Source organism: Atta colombica, unplaced genomic scaffold (assembly GCF_001594045.1).
Source record: "Atta colombica isolate Treedump-2 unplaced genomic scaffold, Acol1.0 scaffold41, whole genome shotgun sequence".
In the NCBI taxonomy this organism is placed as follows: domain Eukaryota; kingdom Metazoa; phylum Arthropoda; class Insecta; order Hymenoptera; family Formicidae; genus Atta; species Atta colombica.
Window position 1 is genome coordinate 1,763,803 of NW_017259520.1, and position 21,629 is coordinate 1,785,431.

At 29.8% G+C, this 21,629-nt stretch overlaps 1 protein-coding gene across 1 annotated transcript; it reads right to left on the reverse strand.

The window, feature by feature from the left end:
- Positions 1 to 6,059: 6,059 nt before the first annotated feature.
- Positions 6,060 to 21,486, reverse strand: LOC108691155 (hexokinase-1-like). The gene is made up of 10 exons (XM_018198810.1): positions 21,235 to 21,486; positions 13,569 to 13,674; positions 10,581 to 10,734; positions 9,635 to 9,853; positions 9,069 to 9,388; positions 8,661 to 8,773; positions 8,113 to 8,271; positions 7,494 to 7,633; positions 7,287 to 7,423; positions 6,060 to 6,673 (listed from the first exon to the last, which is right to left on the reverse strand). The coding sequence occupies exons 2-10, from the start codon at positions 13,650 to 13,652 to the stop codon at positions 6,584 to 6,586; spliced, it is 1,416 nt and encodes a 471-aa protein (XP_018054299.1). The 5' UTR covers positions 13,653 to 13,674; positions 21,235 to 21,486; the 3' UTR covers positions 6,060 to 6,583.
- Positions 21,487 to 21,629: the final 143 nt, after the last annotated feature.

A 21,629-nucleotide genomic window follows, 5' to 3' on the forward strand; every position in this document is an offset into this window, starting at 1 on the left:
TATGATACGACTGTTTCTATCATGCTTAGCTCGCGCGAAATAATTTGAATGGTTTATGCAATAATAACGCGGAATGCCCCGCATAATTAAATCTTATAATAAGGATTCAGAATTAAATTCGCGCAATGTATACGGCGTCGTTCTCGACAATGCCTCTCAAGAGTAGCATAAAGACGAGCCACTTCAGAATGAATGACATTATACGAGATTACTTTGGTCGTCGGCGAATTATTTTCTCTTATTCTCAAGCGAGAAATTCATAATGAGATTTCATGATTAGAGCGTGCGATCCGTACTAGACGAGTAGCGAGCGATGAATATATTTTTTTATTTTATATCACGTCAACACGATTATTCTGGTTCTTCGCGATTAAATCTTGCCTCTGTTCGATGGTCAAAATTACGCGAATGATGAATGAGTTCTCTCACCTGTGCAATTATGCGCACCGTGTAATACCGATTCATGTAGTTTAAGCACGCTACTTGATGAAGTACCTTTTCGTCGTAACACTGCAAGTAATTTGATCCTCAAAATGCAATAAACATGTATCTCTACATTTTCGATAACTATTTTACAAGACCGAACTTTTAATAATTTAACTCGATTACATTTCATATATGAAGGATAACAGTAATAATTTAACTCGAATATGTTAATATTTCATAATCATATTATATATACATGGAAAGAACGATTTTGTTCAAATATTCAAAAATTCAGGTGAATTTTTGAGAACAGAGCTGAAAATAATTTTGTTAGGCCATCAAAATAATAATGTGGGAAACTCAAGCATAATGCTATAAAAAGTTTTAGCAACCAATTTGTATCCTATTTATTTTTATAGCCCAAAATCATTTTTAGATTTGTATCCAGCTAAATTTTTAGATTTTTAGATTTTAGCAAAACCCTTTCTGTATACCGTAGAAGTGATTTATAAATCACGTATCGATTGCTAAAAATAGATACCAATTTTCCCGCGATTGTCCATTTTAAAAAATCAATCCGGTTATCGTAATACTGACGTCGATAATATACGCATCGTCGAGGTCAACACTGGGAATCAACACTCCGCGAGAATCTCGCGAAGTGAAATCGTCGATGCACAAAGTGTCACGTACCCATATAAGAGAGCGAAGTGAGTTATTCCTGTACGCTCTTGATATTATAGAAACACAAAGGATAGATGATCGAGATGATAAATCTGACAAAGAAAGTCGGAAAGTGAAATTCAAAAAATTTTAAATTTTGTGTAAATTTAAAGTAGATGGATCTAATAACGAAACAAATTTTTTTAACTATTATAATTTAGTTTTAGAGGTGCAACTTTCTTGAATAAAATTAATTTTTACACACAGAAAAATCTCAGTTTGTTGCTAAGAAAAGTGATTACTTAATTTACCTTCTTTTTTTAAGACTCAATTATCTTTAACAAAAAATATTTTTTCTTGATAATATATGATAATGTATGTATTACAAAAAAATTATTAATATATATATTCAAAACAAGAATTTATTCTCTTTTAAAAGATAATATAAAATTGAAGGAGCGACCCTTTATACTATATACAATATATAAGCAAATTAAATTTAAAGATTCTCACGGTAATTACACTGGCAATTACAATAAAATTAAAATTACAAGTATTCATAATGATAATAGTCATCCTAGAGAATAATTCTAATCGTCGCAGAATTTTTTTGGAATAAATACTCGTTTTCACCAATATACAAAAAGAATTTTTCTGGAATAAAAATGTATATACAGATCTGAAAATAATTTTGTTGGACCACCAAAGTAATTATATAAAACATTCAAGATAGTTGCTAAAATGTAAAAATTATTTGCAATATTGTTCATTACGTTTGAGTGTTCTACAAATAATGATGATTCAACAAAATTTAAATCTGAATCCAGTTAAATTTTTAGACACCTCAGCAAAATCATTCTTTCCGTGTAGATTAACTTTAATCTTGGTTCAATTCTTGGTTCTATTCTTCGTCTTTTCTTAATTCTTAAAATTAGAAAAAATTAATGGTTACGAACCATCAAAATAATTATACAGAATTCAAAATAACTGTTAGAATGCCAATTTTTTTTGCAATATTGTTCGTTATGCGTTCTATATAATTCTGTTGATGGTCCAAAATTATTCTCAAATCTTTATCCAGCTAAATTTTAGACACCTCAACAAAATCATACTTTCCGTGCAGATTAACTTTAATCTCGATTCAACTTATTCTTCGTCTTTTTCTAATTTTTAAAACCAGAAAGGATGAAGAGTAATAAGTTGAAATGAGTTTAAAGTTAATCTACATTGGTAGAAACGGGCATTGGTGGAAATTAATCACCGAGAAAACGGCTGCGAGCGGAGATTCTGGGTGATATTGAGAACAAAGGAACGATGAGGTTTTTCATGAGTAATCAAAAATGACCCGACGCTTTGTGCGAAAGCGTCATTCAGACAACTATTATATACTTCAAATGTGAGAACGGACTTGTCACACAACTCGACATTAAATCGACGCAATTCGATTCATTACAGGATGCCGAGAGAGCGTTCGATTCCGCCGACCTCGGTTAGCGCTAACCCTAGTTTAAACCGAACCCTCTTCCTCTCTCCGATTCTGTCATCCTTCGGATACGAGCGGGGGTCGCGTTGACCGTGCGTCCACCGTTGATTAACGGCTCTAAATCAGTAAACTGTAATTTTCCTCTATCACGCGTAAATTACACGCAGGCCTACACGTAATCGGCGAACAGCGAATCCCAGATGAATTAGCGTTTCTAGCGATCAACCGCGACCTGTCATCGTCAACAACGAGGCACGACGATCACGAGAACGTCCGCTGTATCACGTTCGTGGAATCGAGCTACGGTAGCACCGACCGGTCGGTCGGTCGGTTGGTCGGTGCATCAGCTGAGAGCCCAGCTGAACCCAGAGAGAGCGACCGCTGTAATAACCTCAAGCTGTCTCCCTCTTTCTCACACTTACAGCACACACACACTCACACGTTACACGTACGCGCGTCGTGTAAACGAGTGTACAGTCACGGGAGGGAATTTCGTAAAAAGCACCGTCGACAGGATTAGACACCGTACCTGGTCTGTCCTGAACGACGTCCCGGTGACTCGGCGATGATTGTCCGTGTAGGCCTCGCCGGTGGTTTTCGCGAAACTTTTCGAAAGCCCACTCTCACAATGGAATCTTCCAGTAGACTGGCCGAGCCGGCGGCGGCGAGCGGAGCAGAGCTGTTCTCCCTTGCGTGCGCACCCACCGTGCGCGGCGACCGTTCGGCTTTTTCGACGGGGGAAAAAAAGACGCGATTTTGTAACGGGTATCACCGGTGACACTGACAGGACGCGTCCGCGTAACCAGCACGAGCACGCTGCGCGTCACCGGCACCAGCACGTATACTCGCAGTACGGAAAACACGGACTACGGTATGTGACGCGCGCGCGGACACCGCTGATGACAGCTCGAGCTCGGCGAGCTGTCACTCCGCGGCCACGGTGAGTCGAACCCCGTTATCTTCATGTCGCTGCTGCCATCTACCGTCGTCAGACGGAAGCCCGAGACTGACTCATTCGAGACAATCTGAGGGCCATCGCTTTCGAAATGACTATTTGCGTCAATTGTTCTTACCTTTATAGAAATTTAATATTAGTCTCGACCGATTGATCATTTATTTTCAGTATTAAAAGTACTATTAATAATACTTTTAATACTCAAAATAAGTAATTAATTGGCCAGCACTATCGTCTTACACAAAAAATAGCTTTACATTTATTTGATGAGATTCTTTAATTGTATTAAAGAATTTTACTGTCTACTTTTATAGAAATTTAATATTAATATCGGTCAATTAATTACTTATTTAACAGTACTTTTCAGTATTAAAAGTACTGTTAATAATACTTTTAATACTCAAAATAAGTAATTAATTGGCCAGTATTACCGTCTTACAAGAAGTAGCTTTACAACTATTTGAGATTCTTTAATATTTTATGACAATTGCAAAGCTGATTTTTCTGGTAAATATAGCCAAGGTATCGAAAGATTAAAATTGGCGAAAAATGTGAAAAAGGTTTTTTCAATGGTGGCTCAATAATATATTATATTTGGTAGTACTATCTTGATTTAAAAGAATTTTATGTCTCAGAAGATTTTTAAGAATTTCTTATATTTTAAATTTATGAAGATTTCTAAAAAATAATTTTTAAACTTCTTCGGATTTAGGAGAATTTTCTTCAGAAATGATAAAATCTTAAAACATTTAGAATTATATGTATATAAAAAGACACATAATAAAGTATAAAAAATTTTTTTCAGATTTCTGTAATTTTTTAAGAAATTTCTCAAATTTTTTAATACAAATTGAAATATTTAAAAAAATGCTAAGAAAGTCTATATTTAATCTCTTCTAGAAGAATAGATTTTCTCAGCATTTCTTAAAAAATATTTCAATTTAAAAAATTTAACAAATTTCCTAAAAAAATATAAGATTGTGAAAACAAATTTTAAATAATTTTGAAAAAATCCGAAATTTATATAAGAATTACTCTGAAAAATTATATAAAAAATTCTCAGAAGAATTGTTACTAGTTTAAAAAACATGATCGTTATATGTATATGAAAAATAGTATATACAATATGCTAAGGAATGTAATTTTCTATTTGAGCGCCTAGATAATTACGAGGACTTGAATTTTCGGCCATGTTCTGCCAGTATTGAAAATCTATATAATATACACATAAAGTAATAGATTTTCAATGGCAGTGAATTTTGGAACGTAGCCTTCCGATATGCTATGCTAAGTGAGAAATATGCATTTCGAACTGCGCGAAAGAACGTAAGGAGTATCATAATCGAGTACCTTTGGCATAAGAATTTGTACTCACCGAAGTTATTCCCGCCTTTATATTTTAGACTCGTTGCAGCATCCAATGATCCCGATCGATGAAACAACGCCAATCACGAAGATCCAAGATAACCAATATATTCCGGCGATAGTCTGTTGTTTTCATCGGTACTTCTGAAAACAATGTGTCTCTCCGTACATTTCCAACGGACAAAATTCACGATTAATTACGGAGCGATCGCGCTCCTTGTAACTCCGAACGCGCCGCGAAAACTGTCATGGCGACCGGTTGAGCGCGCAAAGCCAATATTTGAATATCGAGACGGTTTGAAATCAGAAACGATTAGAATTAGACTTTCTATATGAATTTTAGTAACATATAATATTTAGTAACATATAATTTCGTTATTTCTCGACATTTCTTTTTTTTTATTTAAAATGAGATATTGAAATAATAAGATATTGTATAAATTGTATAAATTGTATAAATTGTTTCTCAATTTTCAAAAAGGTTTCAAAATTAAATTTTTACATATAATTAGCTCTGCATTACTTGATCACATGGTATTTTTTAAGTAATATACTTGCGTGAGTTATTTCTTACATCCCAAAATTATACAGTATAGGCCAAATCATTATTTAAAGTTTTAGCTCAAAATTTTATGGCATTTGCTATAAATTATCCTTTTCATGCCAGTTTCAAGAATCTGGCATCCTTTAATGCCAGTAATCAATAGGTAACAATAAACAGATAAAAAAATTTAAGATAAATGGAAAAAATAGATGCTTAATATGTTAGCTATATTTTAATTTTTATTGTTCTCTTTAATGATTTAATAAAAATTGATTGAATATTTTACCCTTTAAAACTTTGAAGTAAAATCTCATTCTTTAAGAGATCGAAAAATTAAATTTTTTTTCAATTTTGACTCAATTTTTCGCTCTTTGAAATTCCAAAATTTAAAAAGTATACATTCTTTAGATAAAGATAAATGTAATTTTTTTTTTAAATTTTTGTGAAACAATTTGCGCTAGATATAATAATGTATGTAAATAACATTTATATTTCTCGAATTTGATTGAGATATCCTCAATACCTCATGTAAGTAATAAAGGGTTAATAAAATTGATTAAATGTGTTAAAATATCATTATATCAACTAGGAAATATAAGCAAGACTCTGATTAAAATAAATCATTGTTTCGCTAATTTTTTATTATAACAACTTGATTTTTTTCGTACAAAAAAAGGAACGTTTCCAGAACGTTTACAACAACTTTTCACCTCTCAAGCGCATACGTTCCCTTGCAGTTTCATTTAATAAATAATATTTTTATTGTTTTGTTCTACATTCTCTCTAATTCGTTCTCTTACAATTCTATCACGCACTTGATATGCGTATGTTTATTTCCTTAAAATAACGCTTCTCTCATCTCGACTGACAATCAATATTCTTTTAGACATTTCGTTTAATCATGAAATTGACATACAATACAAATATATCCTAATGTAATATATCACATTGCCTAGACGATATTAATCGAAATGCATGCAATCCATCAGAATTCTGTTTTCAAGATGAATATTATGAATAATACAATATATTTGTTGATAATGAGAATTTAGAATTGAATTAGAACCTGCTGGTGGAACATTTCTATGCCAACATTGCGCTCTATGATAACGATGACAACAGATGAACGTTATTCATTTATTCGCGGTTATTGTAATCGCTTTTTGAGTCTGTGCGCAATAGCTGAGACAAGTGCGGCGCCTTTACCACTTCCATCTTCCGCATGGATTAATTTGAACTGCAATTAAAATAAATTAAAATAAATATATTATATAGTAAACATTGCAAAGGAAACTTTCATAAATGATAGATAACATTAGGTTTGAAAACAGTCAAATAGGAAGTGAAAAAATTATTTTCTACTTCTACAAAAAGAAAATAAAAGAGTATGTTAAATTGTTAATATTAGAAACAATGCATTTAGAACTTTAATTTTTAATTTGTGTCTCCTAATCTGGATTTTTTGCCACAAGCAAAATTTTACTTTCAAAATATAGAAAAACAAAATGAGATTTCCTTATTGCTAAATTATACATTTGTCAACAAATTTCTATTTTTTCATCATTTTTCTTTGAATTTCAATTTTTATTAAACAACGGTTTTAACATTGGAGATAAAAAATCCAGATTGCAAACGAAAGGTATAAAAATTGCAGAAAGTTAAAGACAGAACTTTGTAGATTATAGCTCTCACGATAAAATGCACATTTTCAAGATTTTTTTTTAATGTTTATTTAAACAGTACTTTTTTCTAAACAAAGAAACGATTTTTATGACTTACAATAAATTTTTATTTATTTAATTAAATTATTATATACTTAATTAAATATTTATTTCCGTACTTGTGCATACCTTTCGTCCTGAAGTACAAAGAAGCGAGATATACTGCTTCATCCAACCTTCTAACCGAGGATGATGCTTGTAGAGAGATCCGTCTACGGCGATTGTTACTTGTTCTTTATCGATGCGATCTATCAAGCTTGCAAGACCTTGAACAGAAATCATCGATGAGTTCAAATTTTTGCTTTACAGACATCGTTTAAAGCTTTATTGACATACATATCGATACTAAAAGAGCTGCACGATTAGAGGCGACCTCGCACACATATTGTACGATTCTGATGTCATCTTCGTCCGGAATGATTCCGAATTTTGCAAGAATTTCTTTTGTGTTGCTGTCGCCACCATCTAACGAATCTCTGGAATTACAAAATTAAAAATAAATCATCTTCTGTGAATTTTTTATCGTCAGATTAATGCCCGTTTTCATAAAAAGAACGATTTTGCTGAAAGATATAAAATTTTGAATACCGATCTGAAAGTAATTTTATCGCAAAATCATTATATTAGGAACTAAAAAAACCGATAAGTAATTTTGTAAAAAATTTTGATATTCTAGCAATTAGTTTTCAACAAAAATTATTTTGATGACCAACAAAATTTATTATTTTAAAATTGATATCTAATAAAATTTTAGATCTTTCGCAAAATCGATTTTTTTATGCATCAATATAGATTAATTTTAATCTAAGTTTAACTTACTCTTTATTTTTTCTAATTCTAAAAATTAAAAGTAAAAAAGATATAAAAATTCTTAGAATTAGAAAAAGATAAAAAGTAAAAATTGAACCAAGATTAAAATTAATCTGCATTCATGAAAATTAATATAAAAACTTACTGCTCGATATGCGACACCAAATCGGTAGTAAGATTACCAGGTGTTAGGAGGCTGTCAGATGTAGAATCTCCTACAAATAAAAGCCTCTCTTTGGTCAACTTCGCAAGTATCACACGCACCACCTCACCGAGATATTTGCCAGCAATGTATTTTTCAAATCTAAGAAGAAAAAAGACACAATGATATACAAGGATCTTTTTGATACGCGAATCCTCGCGTCCTAAATTTAGCAATCAAGAATTCCTGCATAGACTTATTTGCGCACCTTCAAAAATTCTTGAGTTATGTCATAGATATAATTCAATAAATAAAAAGTTTCCACTTAATTATTCGTTCACGCGTTTATTACTTCTTATTTAATGATTTAAAAAATCCACATTAATTGTATTAATTATTAGTTAATTAATTTTGATATCTAAAATATTAATTTTTCCGTACAGATAGAGACAATTGATAAAAATACAATTTTATTGGAAATGATATCCACTTAATTCTACAAACAGAATAATTATAATCCAATTAAAGATAATGCAAATTTGTTCACTTACGTAAATGAATTCACGATAAGAGAATTTGCGTCGTTCTCGCGATCAAAATCTGTTTTTATGAAGTCCAAGACACCATTATCGCCGAAAGCTCCCCATTCGATATCAATGATAACCTAGAGGATAACGAAAATTAAATTAATATCTTGATAAATTCTATGTCAAGTGTATAGAGAAAAGAAAAAGAAGAGACAATTAATTATAATATAATATCAAAAAATTATTAAATATAAAAATGATTTTAAATTATAAAATCAAATTTTATAGCATGCCTTTTTAAAATATATATCTTTATTTTAAATATATTCAAAGAATGCGTGATAAGCAAAGATTAATCTGAAAATGCATCTATTTTTAATATCATATATATATTTTTAATATCATATACATTATCATAATTATCAAACTCACTTCTCTTTCGCCATGTCTCTCCGTCTCCCAATGCTCGACCCGATCGGCGCGTTCCAGATAACAGGCATTGCTGCCAGTTCCCAGAATAAGTCCGACCGCCGTGTTATGATCCAAAGTCGATCCTTGTACCAATGTACCTGTAGTGTCGTTTAATACGGCCAAGACCTTCACCTTTGTGTCGCCTCGCCGATCTAAAGCTTCTCGTAGAAGCCTCACGGCATCCTTGTTTACAGCATCAGGACAATTGAAAGTCTTGGTCCATGTAACCAAAACACCAACATCCAGCGAGTGTTGAATCATCGGGAACGAGAAGGTAAAACCTGCACAAACACGGTTCGCCAAGGTTAAAAGTGGAAGAAATTATCAGACAACTGTAGATAATTATGCTGTAGGTAAAGATGGTTACATTAATATAACTTTCAATTGATTTCCTGCAGCAAACAAAAGTGTTTTGTATGATACTTCGTCGAGAGATTGTTATTTGTATATAATATTGTGTAACAATTCATGTTAATTAAAGATTTCACACGTTCAATATCCTGATACGTGTGCGGAACTCAATTTACCGAGAGGAAGCTCCACGTCCTGAAGACCCTGGGAAATTACGAAATCACTAACAGACTCGGCCAAATGGTCAAACAAAGGGATTGCCGAGCCAACTCTTAATTCGGATCCGATGTAATATCGCTTCACTTCTTCTCGTATGGGAGCGCCATGAGCCAATTCCAATAAGACTACGCGAAAGTTAGTACCACCGAGGTCGAGTGCCAAGTAAAGACCTTCTTCTGCAAATATTCAAGCACACATTTTGACTATCAGCATTAAATCATGATAAAATAATTATCTTTTTTTTATTTTTAAGTCATTCTTCCTTAACTGTCTAACTAGATAATTTAACATTTTTATTATCTGAAATACTTTACTATAAAATTCAAAAATTGCTTGTCAATTTAATTCAATTCGTGATATTATTACAGCAATTTAATTGCGTTTATACGTCCGGAAAACTAATTGGTGTGAAATTCGAATGACCCAATCACAAATTAATACAGTATATATGCATGTACATATATATAGTATATATATATATATATATAAAATTCACATTGAATTATTTAAATATTAAAGATCTAGCTTCGACCAGTACAGGCATTAATAGTTCGTATTGATTATTTATTCGTATTGTTATTATAAAATTGTAAAAATATATTCTTTTTTACAGAATGACTTTACATAAATCAACATATAATATTTCAATCATGTTGCCATTATCTCTCTTATCTCGCAAAAAAAATTACAGATCGTGGAATACAGACTTAATTCGGTAAACAAATTAAGGATGATAATTAAATAAAACTTCGATTACGTGTTTTTAATTGTTGACAGTTTTAATTCAAGATAATTAATCAGTTTTTTTCTTTTAATCTTTGCTAAATAGTAAAGCTTATATATATTAATAGAACATAAAGTGCTTGTCAAAGTGATATTATTGTTAAGCATTTCATTAATAACCTGTTCCATCAAGTAACTCTGGTATATAGGTGTTTTCCATCTGCAATGAAGATGGTTGCTGATGGATTCCTTTATTCATTTCCGAAATAAAAACATCTTGTATCTTCCTGGCGGTCGCTGCAGAAAGTCGCATTTTCGCCACGCGATTCTCGATCTACAAACAGTTTTTCTCCTTTAAATGTGTTGTATGTGATGTATAATATGTGCGTGTCAACATATTTTGATGTCATCTTCACTATAAAAATAAAAATTTTCGTTGATTCATATATTCTGCCGATATCTCGGCGAGAAGGTATTCCGCGGAGCTATATGAACACATGGTATTGTTTACACATTGCGTTATGTATTACGCAGTTTCTAACAGGATTGTAAGCGTATAGTTTGCAGAACAATCATGCTGCACGTGCAGCATATAAAGTAGCATATTCTCAATTAATTCCAACGATTGTTTAAGAATTTTCTCCTGACAAGATTAATTGATTACTGTCTTTTAATTACGTGTCATATAAAAATAACTACTTATTATTATGCATGAAGATAAAAAACTAGTTTAATAAATTTGCATGAATTATCTTTCTTATGAATTAATAAGTTTCTTAAAAGGCAAGAATTCTGTATGGAGTACGCATTCTTCCAATGTTACGCTGTGTTTATAAAAAAAAAACCGATATAATAAATCAAAAAAATACTAAACTTAATTTCATATTTATGTATAATATTTGTACACTTTGCAAAATTTATAAAAGTAATTTGCAAATATTTTTACAAAATTTTTGCATCGTGTTATTAAAAAAAGCAGTTATTTTTTTGTTATTTATATTTAAAATTGTAAAATTTTGCAAAATAAAAATAAATTTAATATAATCTGTGATACTTAATTTTTGTATTAGAAGAATAAGTATTAGTATTTTTGTACGTAAATAATAAGTATTATGTAACTGTAAATTTAAAAAATATGTCAATAATGTATCACGATCAAAGATCAATTTTCATCTTTGATTTAATAGGAATTGCTAAATAAAGAGGAGACGTTGTTATCTATAAATTGATAAACTACTGGTCTTGACTATAACGTCTTGAACTTTTAATAACAGGATTTCCTCTCGATAACCCTATAACTTAGAGAGTAAGATAAGTGTCTGCGTGTGATAGACACAGAATAATCCCGAAATTCTGGATCTACTTCTATTTGGACTGCTTTTTGAAACAAGACACGCATGATTATAATATAAAAGCAAGATTAAATAATCTCAATTCTTTATACACTAAACATAATAAAGTTAATGGACTTCTTATATCATACGTATAAAATTTTAAATACAATATGATTATAGAAATCTCGTTAAAAAGAAAATAAAGCAAAGACACAATCAATAATATATTCTATTCTAAATTTTGAATATTGTTTAAAAAATTATATTTATAAAATTTTGTTCGATTTTACATAGAAAGTAATATCTATTAATATTTTTCTGTAAATAAATATTGTATAAATATTGTATCTTACAATAACGATGATAAGAGCGTCCTAAATTTTCTTTTTTCTTCAAAAAATTGCTTTATATTTTGTAAATTTCTAAGAAAAAAGATTTTATTTGTCAAATATTTTTATAGTTTACGTCTGATATTTATGGTATCTTATCGTACACGTGATATGTTTAACATAATTAAAAGGAAGAAAAGAATCTGTAGATAATCGGCTCATGTCACTAAACTCTTAATTAAAATATCGCGTGATTAATGTCACAACATCATTTCATTTGCTTCTTATGCATATTCACTATACTGTGTCTGGCTCTTATGTATATTTTGATATTGATACTTTATTATTTCTTTTGTATCAGGATTGATAAAGTATATAAATTAAAATACAGTCTTTGATCCCACTTTTTTTAAGTATAATTTATTTTCTTAGATTATTTTAGCTGATATATCATTATTTGTGAATTACACTCGTAAATCTGTCATTGAGTAAAAAATCTGTCTGCTATTTAGATTTATGCGTTAGATTTATTAAGGATATTTTACATATTTTCAAAAGAATAACGAAATTATGAAAAAATTACAGATTATTATAAATTATCTAAATTATATTTAAAAATAATACGCCAAATTTGGTTTACTATCTTGATCATAAGTTATTTTAATAAATAATAGTCTTTTTTTTTAATCTATACTCTAATAAAAATATGTAGAAATGTATTATAAAATAAATGATAAAAATCTCAATTTTTTAACATAAGTAATATATTCAAGATTATTTATGTATGGAGTTACATTGCAATGCATGAACTAGTTGCTCAATGAATAAACAAAATACTTATTTGTTCTATATCTTTGTAACTAGTGAATCGCAATGACTTTGCAGTAACTTTGGATAAGTATTATTGTAAGAATATTTAAAGAACTTATACAAAAAAATTTAGATTTTTGTTATCATTAAATTAAAAAAATTTTAATTTTTAACATTTTAAATTTTTGGCAATTTAATTTTTAAAAATAATAAATAAAAAATAAATAAACGACAAAAAATGTGTTATTAAATAAAAATGTAATCTTATTCACACAATTTTCATATGTATATAGTTTATTTAAAGTGTAAGAATTAAACACATTTCCAAATTTAATTTTGTTTGCAGGGACTGTACGTGTGATACATTCTTAAGGAAAAAGGAATGTTAATCAAAAACGCGCATAAAAAAGTTGAATTAATAACATATCTGAGATATTACACTGCACATTACTTTTTTCATAAATACTTTTCTAATTTTTATACCAATTCTTACGATTTCCATAAAAATTATGTAATAAACATATCGTTTGTCTCATTTTGCAATTTCATCGTATGATTAGTTTAAGAGAGCAGAAGTTCATGGAATTAAGGATTGAAGATAAGATATAATAATGTCTATGTACTCTATGACACAAATGTTACGCATGAAATATAAAATATAAAGTTTATGTATGTGTAATACAGATTATACTCACTTTTTGACGCCTAACATCATCAGAAAGTATCAATGGCGACACTTGAATCGCTTCGTGAAGTGCATGTTCCGCAGGAACAACCATGTCGAAAGGTTATCAAAAAAATCTGAAAAAAAAAAAAAGAAAAACATTGATATCCGATCTAGTTTGAAGCAGCAGCAAAGTAAAAGTTTTGTTGAAAGTAATGTTTTAATTAAATAATCGCAAAAAATTAAAAATTGTTTGATTTCATCGATTAACAATCTTTATTATCTTTTTAAATTTTAAGAGAAGTCCAATAAAAATTAATATAAAATACAGGCATATATATGACAAAAAAATGTTAAAAATGTAATATAATTTTATCGCCATTATATTATATTGTAAAATTATGACACATCACATAAGATTTTAACTTGTAAATAATATATAAGTTCCCATAGTATTGTTCCAAATGAAATATTATTGCAGATATTGGTTAGACATAACATTTACTAAATCAGTTACTTACTATCGCTATTGCCACAAAAAATTAATTTACAATAAGCATTCCTGAGTCTATCGCAAATACTATTTTATATATCAGCAAGGCCAAAAGACAATCAGTTTTATCATTATAATTGACGTTCGCATAACAAAACATACTTATAATCCATACATACTTATAATCTAATAATATTTTTTATTTAATCGAAATTAATAAAAACTAAGACGTTTTATTATACGTAATAATTTATAAATTTTAAAAAATATGTAAATTTAATTTAATGAAAATGTATAATATGTAATTAATTATATTTATTTATTCCTTTTTATTACAACTTGGCAAATTATGAAAGACATGACTGGAGCATATGATTTCTGATAACATAGTTTACTTTACTCATAAATTCTACGTCATTTAAGATAGAGTTTTCCGCTGTAAATGTATCATTGTACGTCACTATAAATCAATTAACGTTCTGAATTAATGGGAAACCAAAAAGTGGAACGCGCATTGCATCAGCGATTGTGCACGGAAAAGTACTTAATTAGCTAAATGTTCCGTTAAATTCCATTACTGACTTTTAAGCACATATTGTGAATTTACAAAATAATAAGGTAACAACAAATCACTACACTCTTATCTGGAATGTATGAAGATGTCGGTGTTACAGCGTTGTTGAAATTTTTTCCGGTTTTGAGTTAATGCATTTAAGCAATTTACTCGGGGATCGGAGATTAAGTTATACAGTTAAGAACGTTCACTGGAAAGTATTGGATAATTATTCGGAAGGGTAATCTTGAACCTGGTGCCAAAAAGATTACGAAGCTTATAGAATCTACATGGATCGGCTTTTCGAATGTCCTTGTAGTTAGAAAACGTGAGATTGATCTTCAATTTCTTGAGAGTATATACGCGTTCGCGGATTAAATTTGCCAATTTGTTTTGATTTAATAACTGCGCTAATTTTTGGAAATAAGGGAAAAGATCATGATTTGAAATAAGAGCTGATTTTATTTGAAATCTTAATCTCTTCTCTCATTATCTTCGTCCACTTTTAGTAAGCAGGGGGTAATACTAAAGTAGTAGGTAGAGGTAATACTAAAGAATTATCAATAGTCCGAAGAACTGCCGTAAGACGGGGGCCGCGCTATTGGCAGCGACAGCCCCTCGGATACTCATGTATACGTACTTGTATGTAACTTGAATGAGACGCAGAGCAGAGATTTAGGTTTCAACCGATTCAATTCAGTATTTTCGTTCAATAAGAAAAATAGAACAATGCGAAAAGAAAAATATACGAGTGTGTTTTTGACGAGGCGCGAGGATAATTCTCACCTTGATCTAACTAATTTCCGATTATACTGGATAGATTTCTATTCCTGCTTTTCGAATGAATTGAATGAATTGAATGAATGGAACTAATATTTCTGTTTTTGGCAGCTCCTTTTATATTTTGGAAATGAATAGGAAGTGTCCTTTTAGGACCAATCATATTCTTCAAGATTTGGTAGAACCTATACTCGCGCTTGTTTTCTTACGATAAGGCAGCAAGACTCCGCGTAAGCCCTACTCTCCATTCTATGAGTTTAATCTAATAGATAATAGTTGAGAGTTTTAATAATTTATAATAAAAATTCGGTCTTCCTTAACTAATATCCTTATGCGAGGCAAATCTACTACATTCTGAATCATATATCTAAAAAATTAGTTTAATTTTATTGAAAAAAAAGAAGAGAAAGGTATTCGTCCTCGCATTCGGGAAGATTTCTATTTTGCTGTTAATTGCTTAATTGCTAAACGCTAATGTAATATACATTATTACTAATATAATGTTAATATACGCTTTTATTTATTATTTTGTAGAAACGCTTCTTTGAGAGAGATCGTGGGATATTCTTAGACATTCTTTAGAGTAGATAATCTGTGTGATGCATAAAGATATATAATGTAACCTGTTTGTTGGTTTGATTGTTTAAATAAAGGAATCCTATCCTCATAAAAGAGAAAAGGAATTTTCGGTTTTTAAATAAAAAAATAAAGATAAAATAGGGATGAAATATCAAGATAAAACGAAATACTAATCTAGAGACAAGATAAAAATAAGATATAAATCATATTTATATTTATAATAAGAGAGGATTTTATCGGGATGTAATAAAAATAAATCGGAAACGCAATAAAAATAAAGAAAAAAAAGGCGCTTGTTAATTAAAACTTTGAGTAGCCTATTGTATATTTCTAAAGAGTATTAAATGATAAAATACATCAAGAATCTAGATATCGAATCAGATGTGCAGATATTTCTCTGTTAGAATAGTCTAACTTATGATAACGATTATAATCGAACTCGATTATTGGAATGAATATAATTGCGAGAGTTTGAATATCAATTTATCATATATATGTATTGTCAACGGCATCATTGCTAACGGCATGAAGCTACATTATGGGTGTATAAACAACGTTATCAACAATCATTTATAAGTCTATATAACAACAAGACCATAAAAGTTAAACCAGTCGTCTTCCAAGCCCGATCAACTGGTTCAGGTAACTTGCCTCTCGCGTTACAAACCATTTTTCTTATTTCCATATCTTATATACAGTTCCGCCAATTTAACTTTCAAAGTGATCTGGAGAAATTCTATATTTAAAACAGTATTTCGTTTCGGCATGTTACAATCCGGTTGTTGCAATGTATTCACAAACTGCAACTTTCCTCTATATATATATATATATATATATATATATATACATTGGAGTAATTAAAATAAAATATGTAAGAATGGATAAGAATTATTTTATAAAATAATCTTTTTTTTTATTTAATATAAAAATTTAATATAGAGATATTATTAATTATTCAGCAATTGATGCAGGTAATAATTCACATTAACGTAGACGTGCGTCTTTTTGTCGATAGCAACATAATCTGGTCTTAAATCAATGTGTAATATTATCTAAATAAATCAGGTAAAGAAGAAACTGCGAAAAGCTGCGAGAATGTTCTTTCCGAGCGAAGTTCTTGCAAGCGAATGAGACTCCATTGAAATCAATTGGAAGGTGCAAAACGTCAACCAAGATAATTCAGCCAGTTGACCCGTTGTAATAATTCTAATCCAGAGTGCAACACGCACACTTGTCGTTACTTCCTTGTACCAAGCACGACATTTCACAGTCTTTCTCAGGCTCTGTGATGAATAGAAAACTTTCAACTGGTGTGATTCGCGACAAGGCGCCATTTCCTGGTAGCATCAACTATCTATCCTTCACTTATCATACTCTGCACTGATCAGCGCATCAACGATTAAAGAATCTGACGTAAGCATAACGTTAAAGATGATAGTCTAGCGCCATGAGAATAATGGAGTTGCGAGAATAAAAGATCTAAAACATGGAACGATTTAATCGCAATATTATTGAATATTACATAACTTCGAAGCTATTTATCGATTTTTGCGGAGTATCTATTAACTGACAAATTTAATGAATTAAATAATTTAACAATATATTCTATTAATTAAACATTAAAATAAATCTATTTAAATAAAAATTTCTTAAAACTTTTAACATCAAATATCTTAATAGTTATCTATTTTATTAATTTCAAGACAAAATTTTAATAATTATTTATGTAAAATTAATTAAACAAATTTTTCTTCAAAATTTCCTCAATAACGGATGGTAAATTATTTCTATTTGTATGCGTATATATTTTTAAATTTTTTATAAAACAATATTGTATCAATTTTCAACAAGAATATTGCTACATGTAACGAACATGTCTATTACAGGACATTCTATATTTTTTCAAGTGAAACATGTGATTTATACATGAATAATATATATATATATCTACACTATTCAAGTGTAAATATTACGTTACATTCGTAGTACGACTTCTCTATAGTCTTACTATTATGAAACGATATAAAATGGAATTACTTAAAACGCAAAGAAGTCAAATTATTAAACCATATTTATATTAAGATTAATAATTTGACTTCTTTGCGTTTTAAGTAATTCCATTTTATATAATAGTAATAATATCAGTTTCATAATAGTTTCATAATAATAATAATATCAGAATATTATGTATATAAAGGTAAAAAATTTTTATGATTTTATTTTCAACATTCTAATTAGATTTCATTGTTTGTTTGATATTAGAAGAATAGAACAAAAGCAGGAAGTGCAGCGTATGATTTATTTTCGTTACAACAATGTATGTATTTTAATTCAGCCAATGTTGTACAACTCTTGAAGATTAGGTTTGGCGTCAAGTGCACTCTGGTTATCTAATCGAGTACTTTTTTCTGAAGAGTACAATTCATAAATATTTTACCTGCCGTTTAAATAATAAAAGTTTAATAATTCATGGCATTATCAGCATCCTAGTAAGATCAAGATGCGTGGGAATCAAACGGAGAAATATAAATAATAAACAGTTCATATTTTTAGATTTTGTTTTCGAATATATCTGTTACGTGTGTGTCTACGAAAAATTTACAAACAAATTTATAAACAAATCAGTCTTGCACGAATAATTTTTAACGATTAAAGTAAAAAAGCTAGAAATATTTTAAAATTAATTAAAGAAGTTAGTAATTTAGAAAATATCAAAATAACTTTAATAAATTTTAACTACTGCAGAGTTAAGTGAAATTGTAAGTAGAACTTGTTTTAAAAGAAACACGTGTATAAAAATAACGACAACTGAGACGACAAACTCTTCATTCCTGGAACGCGATAGATAGATAAAAGACAAGGTTGCGTAAATGTGACATTGGATGGTGTGATAACGTTTTGTCAACTAGACGAAATGCCATGGATATCATGTAAATTGACGTAAAACAACAATCTTAATTTATTTGTAATTATCGCCTTGATATTTTACTACGAAAACTACGTAAAGAACTACGTAGAGAAGAATGTGTGCGCAATTCGACATTATCTAATATTCAGTAAAGACGATCGAAATCTCGTCATTAAAGTTAATTATATGAAATTACTTATTTCAAAACTCATACATCGAATAAACATGATGATAAAGCGACGACTGGATTTTATTTTTGATCAAGAATCAAAGACCTCACATATCTCATGCAGACATGACGATTACGCTATCATATCGAAATTTTAACACTCGTTAAATTTGCGTAAATTCGTTACTTTGCGCAAAAGTACAGAAATTTTGTTTGCGTCTCTCAAATACGCGCGTATTATTTATATTAGAAGAAATACATTTTCTTTATACAACATGTATATACGAATTTATTGAGAGATGTTCATGTCATCTTAATAAAATCTTGAGTAGTCGAAATTCTTGTAAAAAACAAATATTACATTGAGAAAAAAATATAGTTAATTTTAATAAATATTTTAGTTCAATACCAACTAAACATTTACTTACAGTAAGTAAATATTTGTTCAATAAAAAAAATGATTATTAAATCAAATTAACATTTCTTGTATCATATAATAAATATAGCTTCAATAAATAAATATATCTTTATATTTAATAAATATTTAGCAGTATTCAACTAAATATTTATTAAAATTGACTATATTTTTTTTCGGTGTAGAAATTTCGATTAGCAAAATTATATTAAAATTGCAAAAAGATTATATGAAATAATGATTCAGTACAATTCTTCACACTAATTAAATATACTAATAATTAAGTGATACGTCGAAAGAGAACATGGGAATTAAATATTTTTAATATAATATTAAATCCTTCTTGAAAAGAATCCAAATTTAAATATAGTTTTATCTAAAAAATAATTACTTTTGACTTATTATTAGAAAATTTGTAGAAAGTTTTATACTCACTTTTACATTTGCTTATATATAAACACACATTATTCTAATCCAAATGATATCGACAAAGAAATATTTAATTATTGGAAGACCGCAATCTAGAATGTGGTCCTCAGTACATTTATCGATTATTATTACGATAATATCTGGTTCCGATTGCATATAACCATAAAAGATGGAAACTGAATATATATCGGAAAATTTTGTCGCGCGACTGAATTACGTAGCGAAACGTTTCATCGACGAACATCACGTGTTACGATGGTACGACTGGTGTAACAACCGGCGAGAACACATGCTACACAATATTTCAAGGACCCACGTGGTTCTCGTTGAGAAAGTAAACAAACCTGCGTATTGATGAGAGCTGATATTTAAATCATGAACTTCAATGTTTAAATGTACGGCAAACTGAAGCTCCGATCATGGTAAATCGCTAAAGAACAATTCGCGAATCTTAATGAAATATCAACATGTGACCTCAGAACCGTCACAAAAAGATACCTAACGATTTCTAATACAGTGACCGCGATTCCATTTCTATAATAGCTACTATTCTATATATTTTCGCTGTTTGTGGAGAAATGGCGTTTCTCTATATTTAAAACAATATAATTCATTAAAATAAATGTAGATTCTATTTTAAGAATTATTAGTTACAACATCAAGAATTTAAAGTTTCGAAAGTCGAGGCTTTGAAATTCTAATATTAATTATCTATAAAATATTAGAAAAAATATATCGTATATATAATATTAATTCCTTTCGGAGCAAAATTTCAAATTTATATGAAATCCAACAATCAGAAAATATCAGTATCAAATATCAGTGTTCCTTTTTAAAAAGAGAAAGTATACTAAAAAAATAATGTATATTAGAATTTGAATTTAAAGGCGTATCTAATAATTAAAATAATTCAATCATAAGAATTTATATTTACTTTGACATATTATATTAATATTAATACACATTTTATGCAATTTTATAAAAACCAAAATGATTGAAAAGATTGAATAATCGAATAATAAAAAGATAAACATTCAATAATCGAAAAGATAAAAAAAAATAGACTAGAGATAGTCATGCCACTTTACGCTGTTACGCTGTGAAAGAAAAAATTTACATCTTACGAAAATATTTACTTTACAAAAAGCATCAAAATTATTCTTTTGCAATATAATATTTCGCATTTAATAACTTATATAGTAAAGAGATCATTCAAAAAGGAAATTGATATGGCAAATGCCCTCGTAACAAAATGCCCTCACGTAATTCTCGAATATCGATAAGTAGATGGTCCAGGAAATGCTCCAGTTTCAGTGAGACAGGAGGGCACGTTAAGTGGTGGGACTACTGACCCAATTTTGCATACGGTACCTGATTTCACACACGTGTTTACCCCTTCCGCTGATCTCCGGATCGATCGATGGCGAGACTAACAATGCTAGCTGTTGGTCTTCACGAGCTTGGCTCTTCGTCGTAATACACGTGTGAATGGAACAGCGAGAAATGTACTCACGACGGAGCCGAGCGGCGACTGGTCGACGATCGACGGTCGTGCCTCCGACGAGCTTCCAACGTGATCCACGATCGTCTGATCTGGCCCGCGGCATCCACCACTACTAGCCGCGTGCGTCACGCATACGTACGTACTTCGGTAACACGTAATGCGTGAACGAATGAGGGGTCATGCGGGCACATATGCCGATATGCGAGCCCCTGTTTTCGTGCCTTCCTTCGTGACGTCTATGAAAACACAGAAAGCTGCGTTC

Excerpts from the sequence above, each read along its gene's own strand:
- LOC108691155 (XM_018198810.1), bottom strand. The coding sequence starts at position 13,652 with ATGGTTGTTCCTGCGGAACATGCACTTCACGAAGCGATTCAAGTGTCG. Across the intron at positions 10,735-13,568 it reads ATGATGTTAGGCGTCAAAAA|ATCGAGAATCGCGTGGCGAA; the intron begins GTGAGTATAATC and ends AACTGTTTGTAG. Across the intron at positions 9,389-9,634 it reads GGACGTGGAGCTTCCTCTCG|GTTTTACCTTCTCGTTCCCG; the intron begins GTAAATTGAGTT and ends GTGTTTGTGCAG.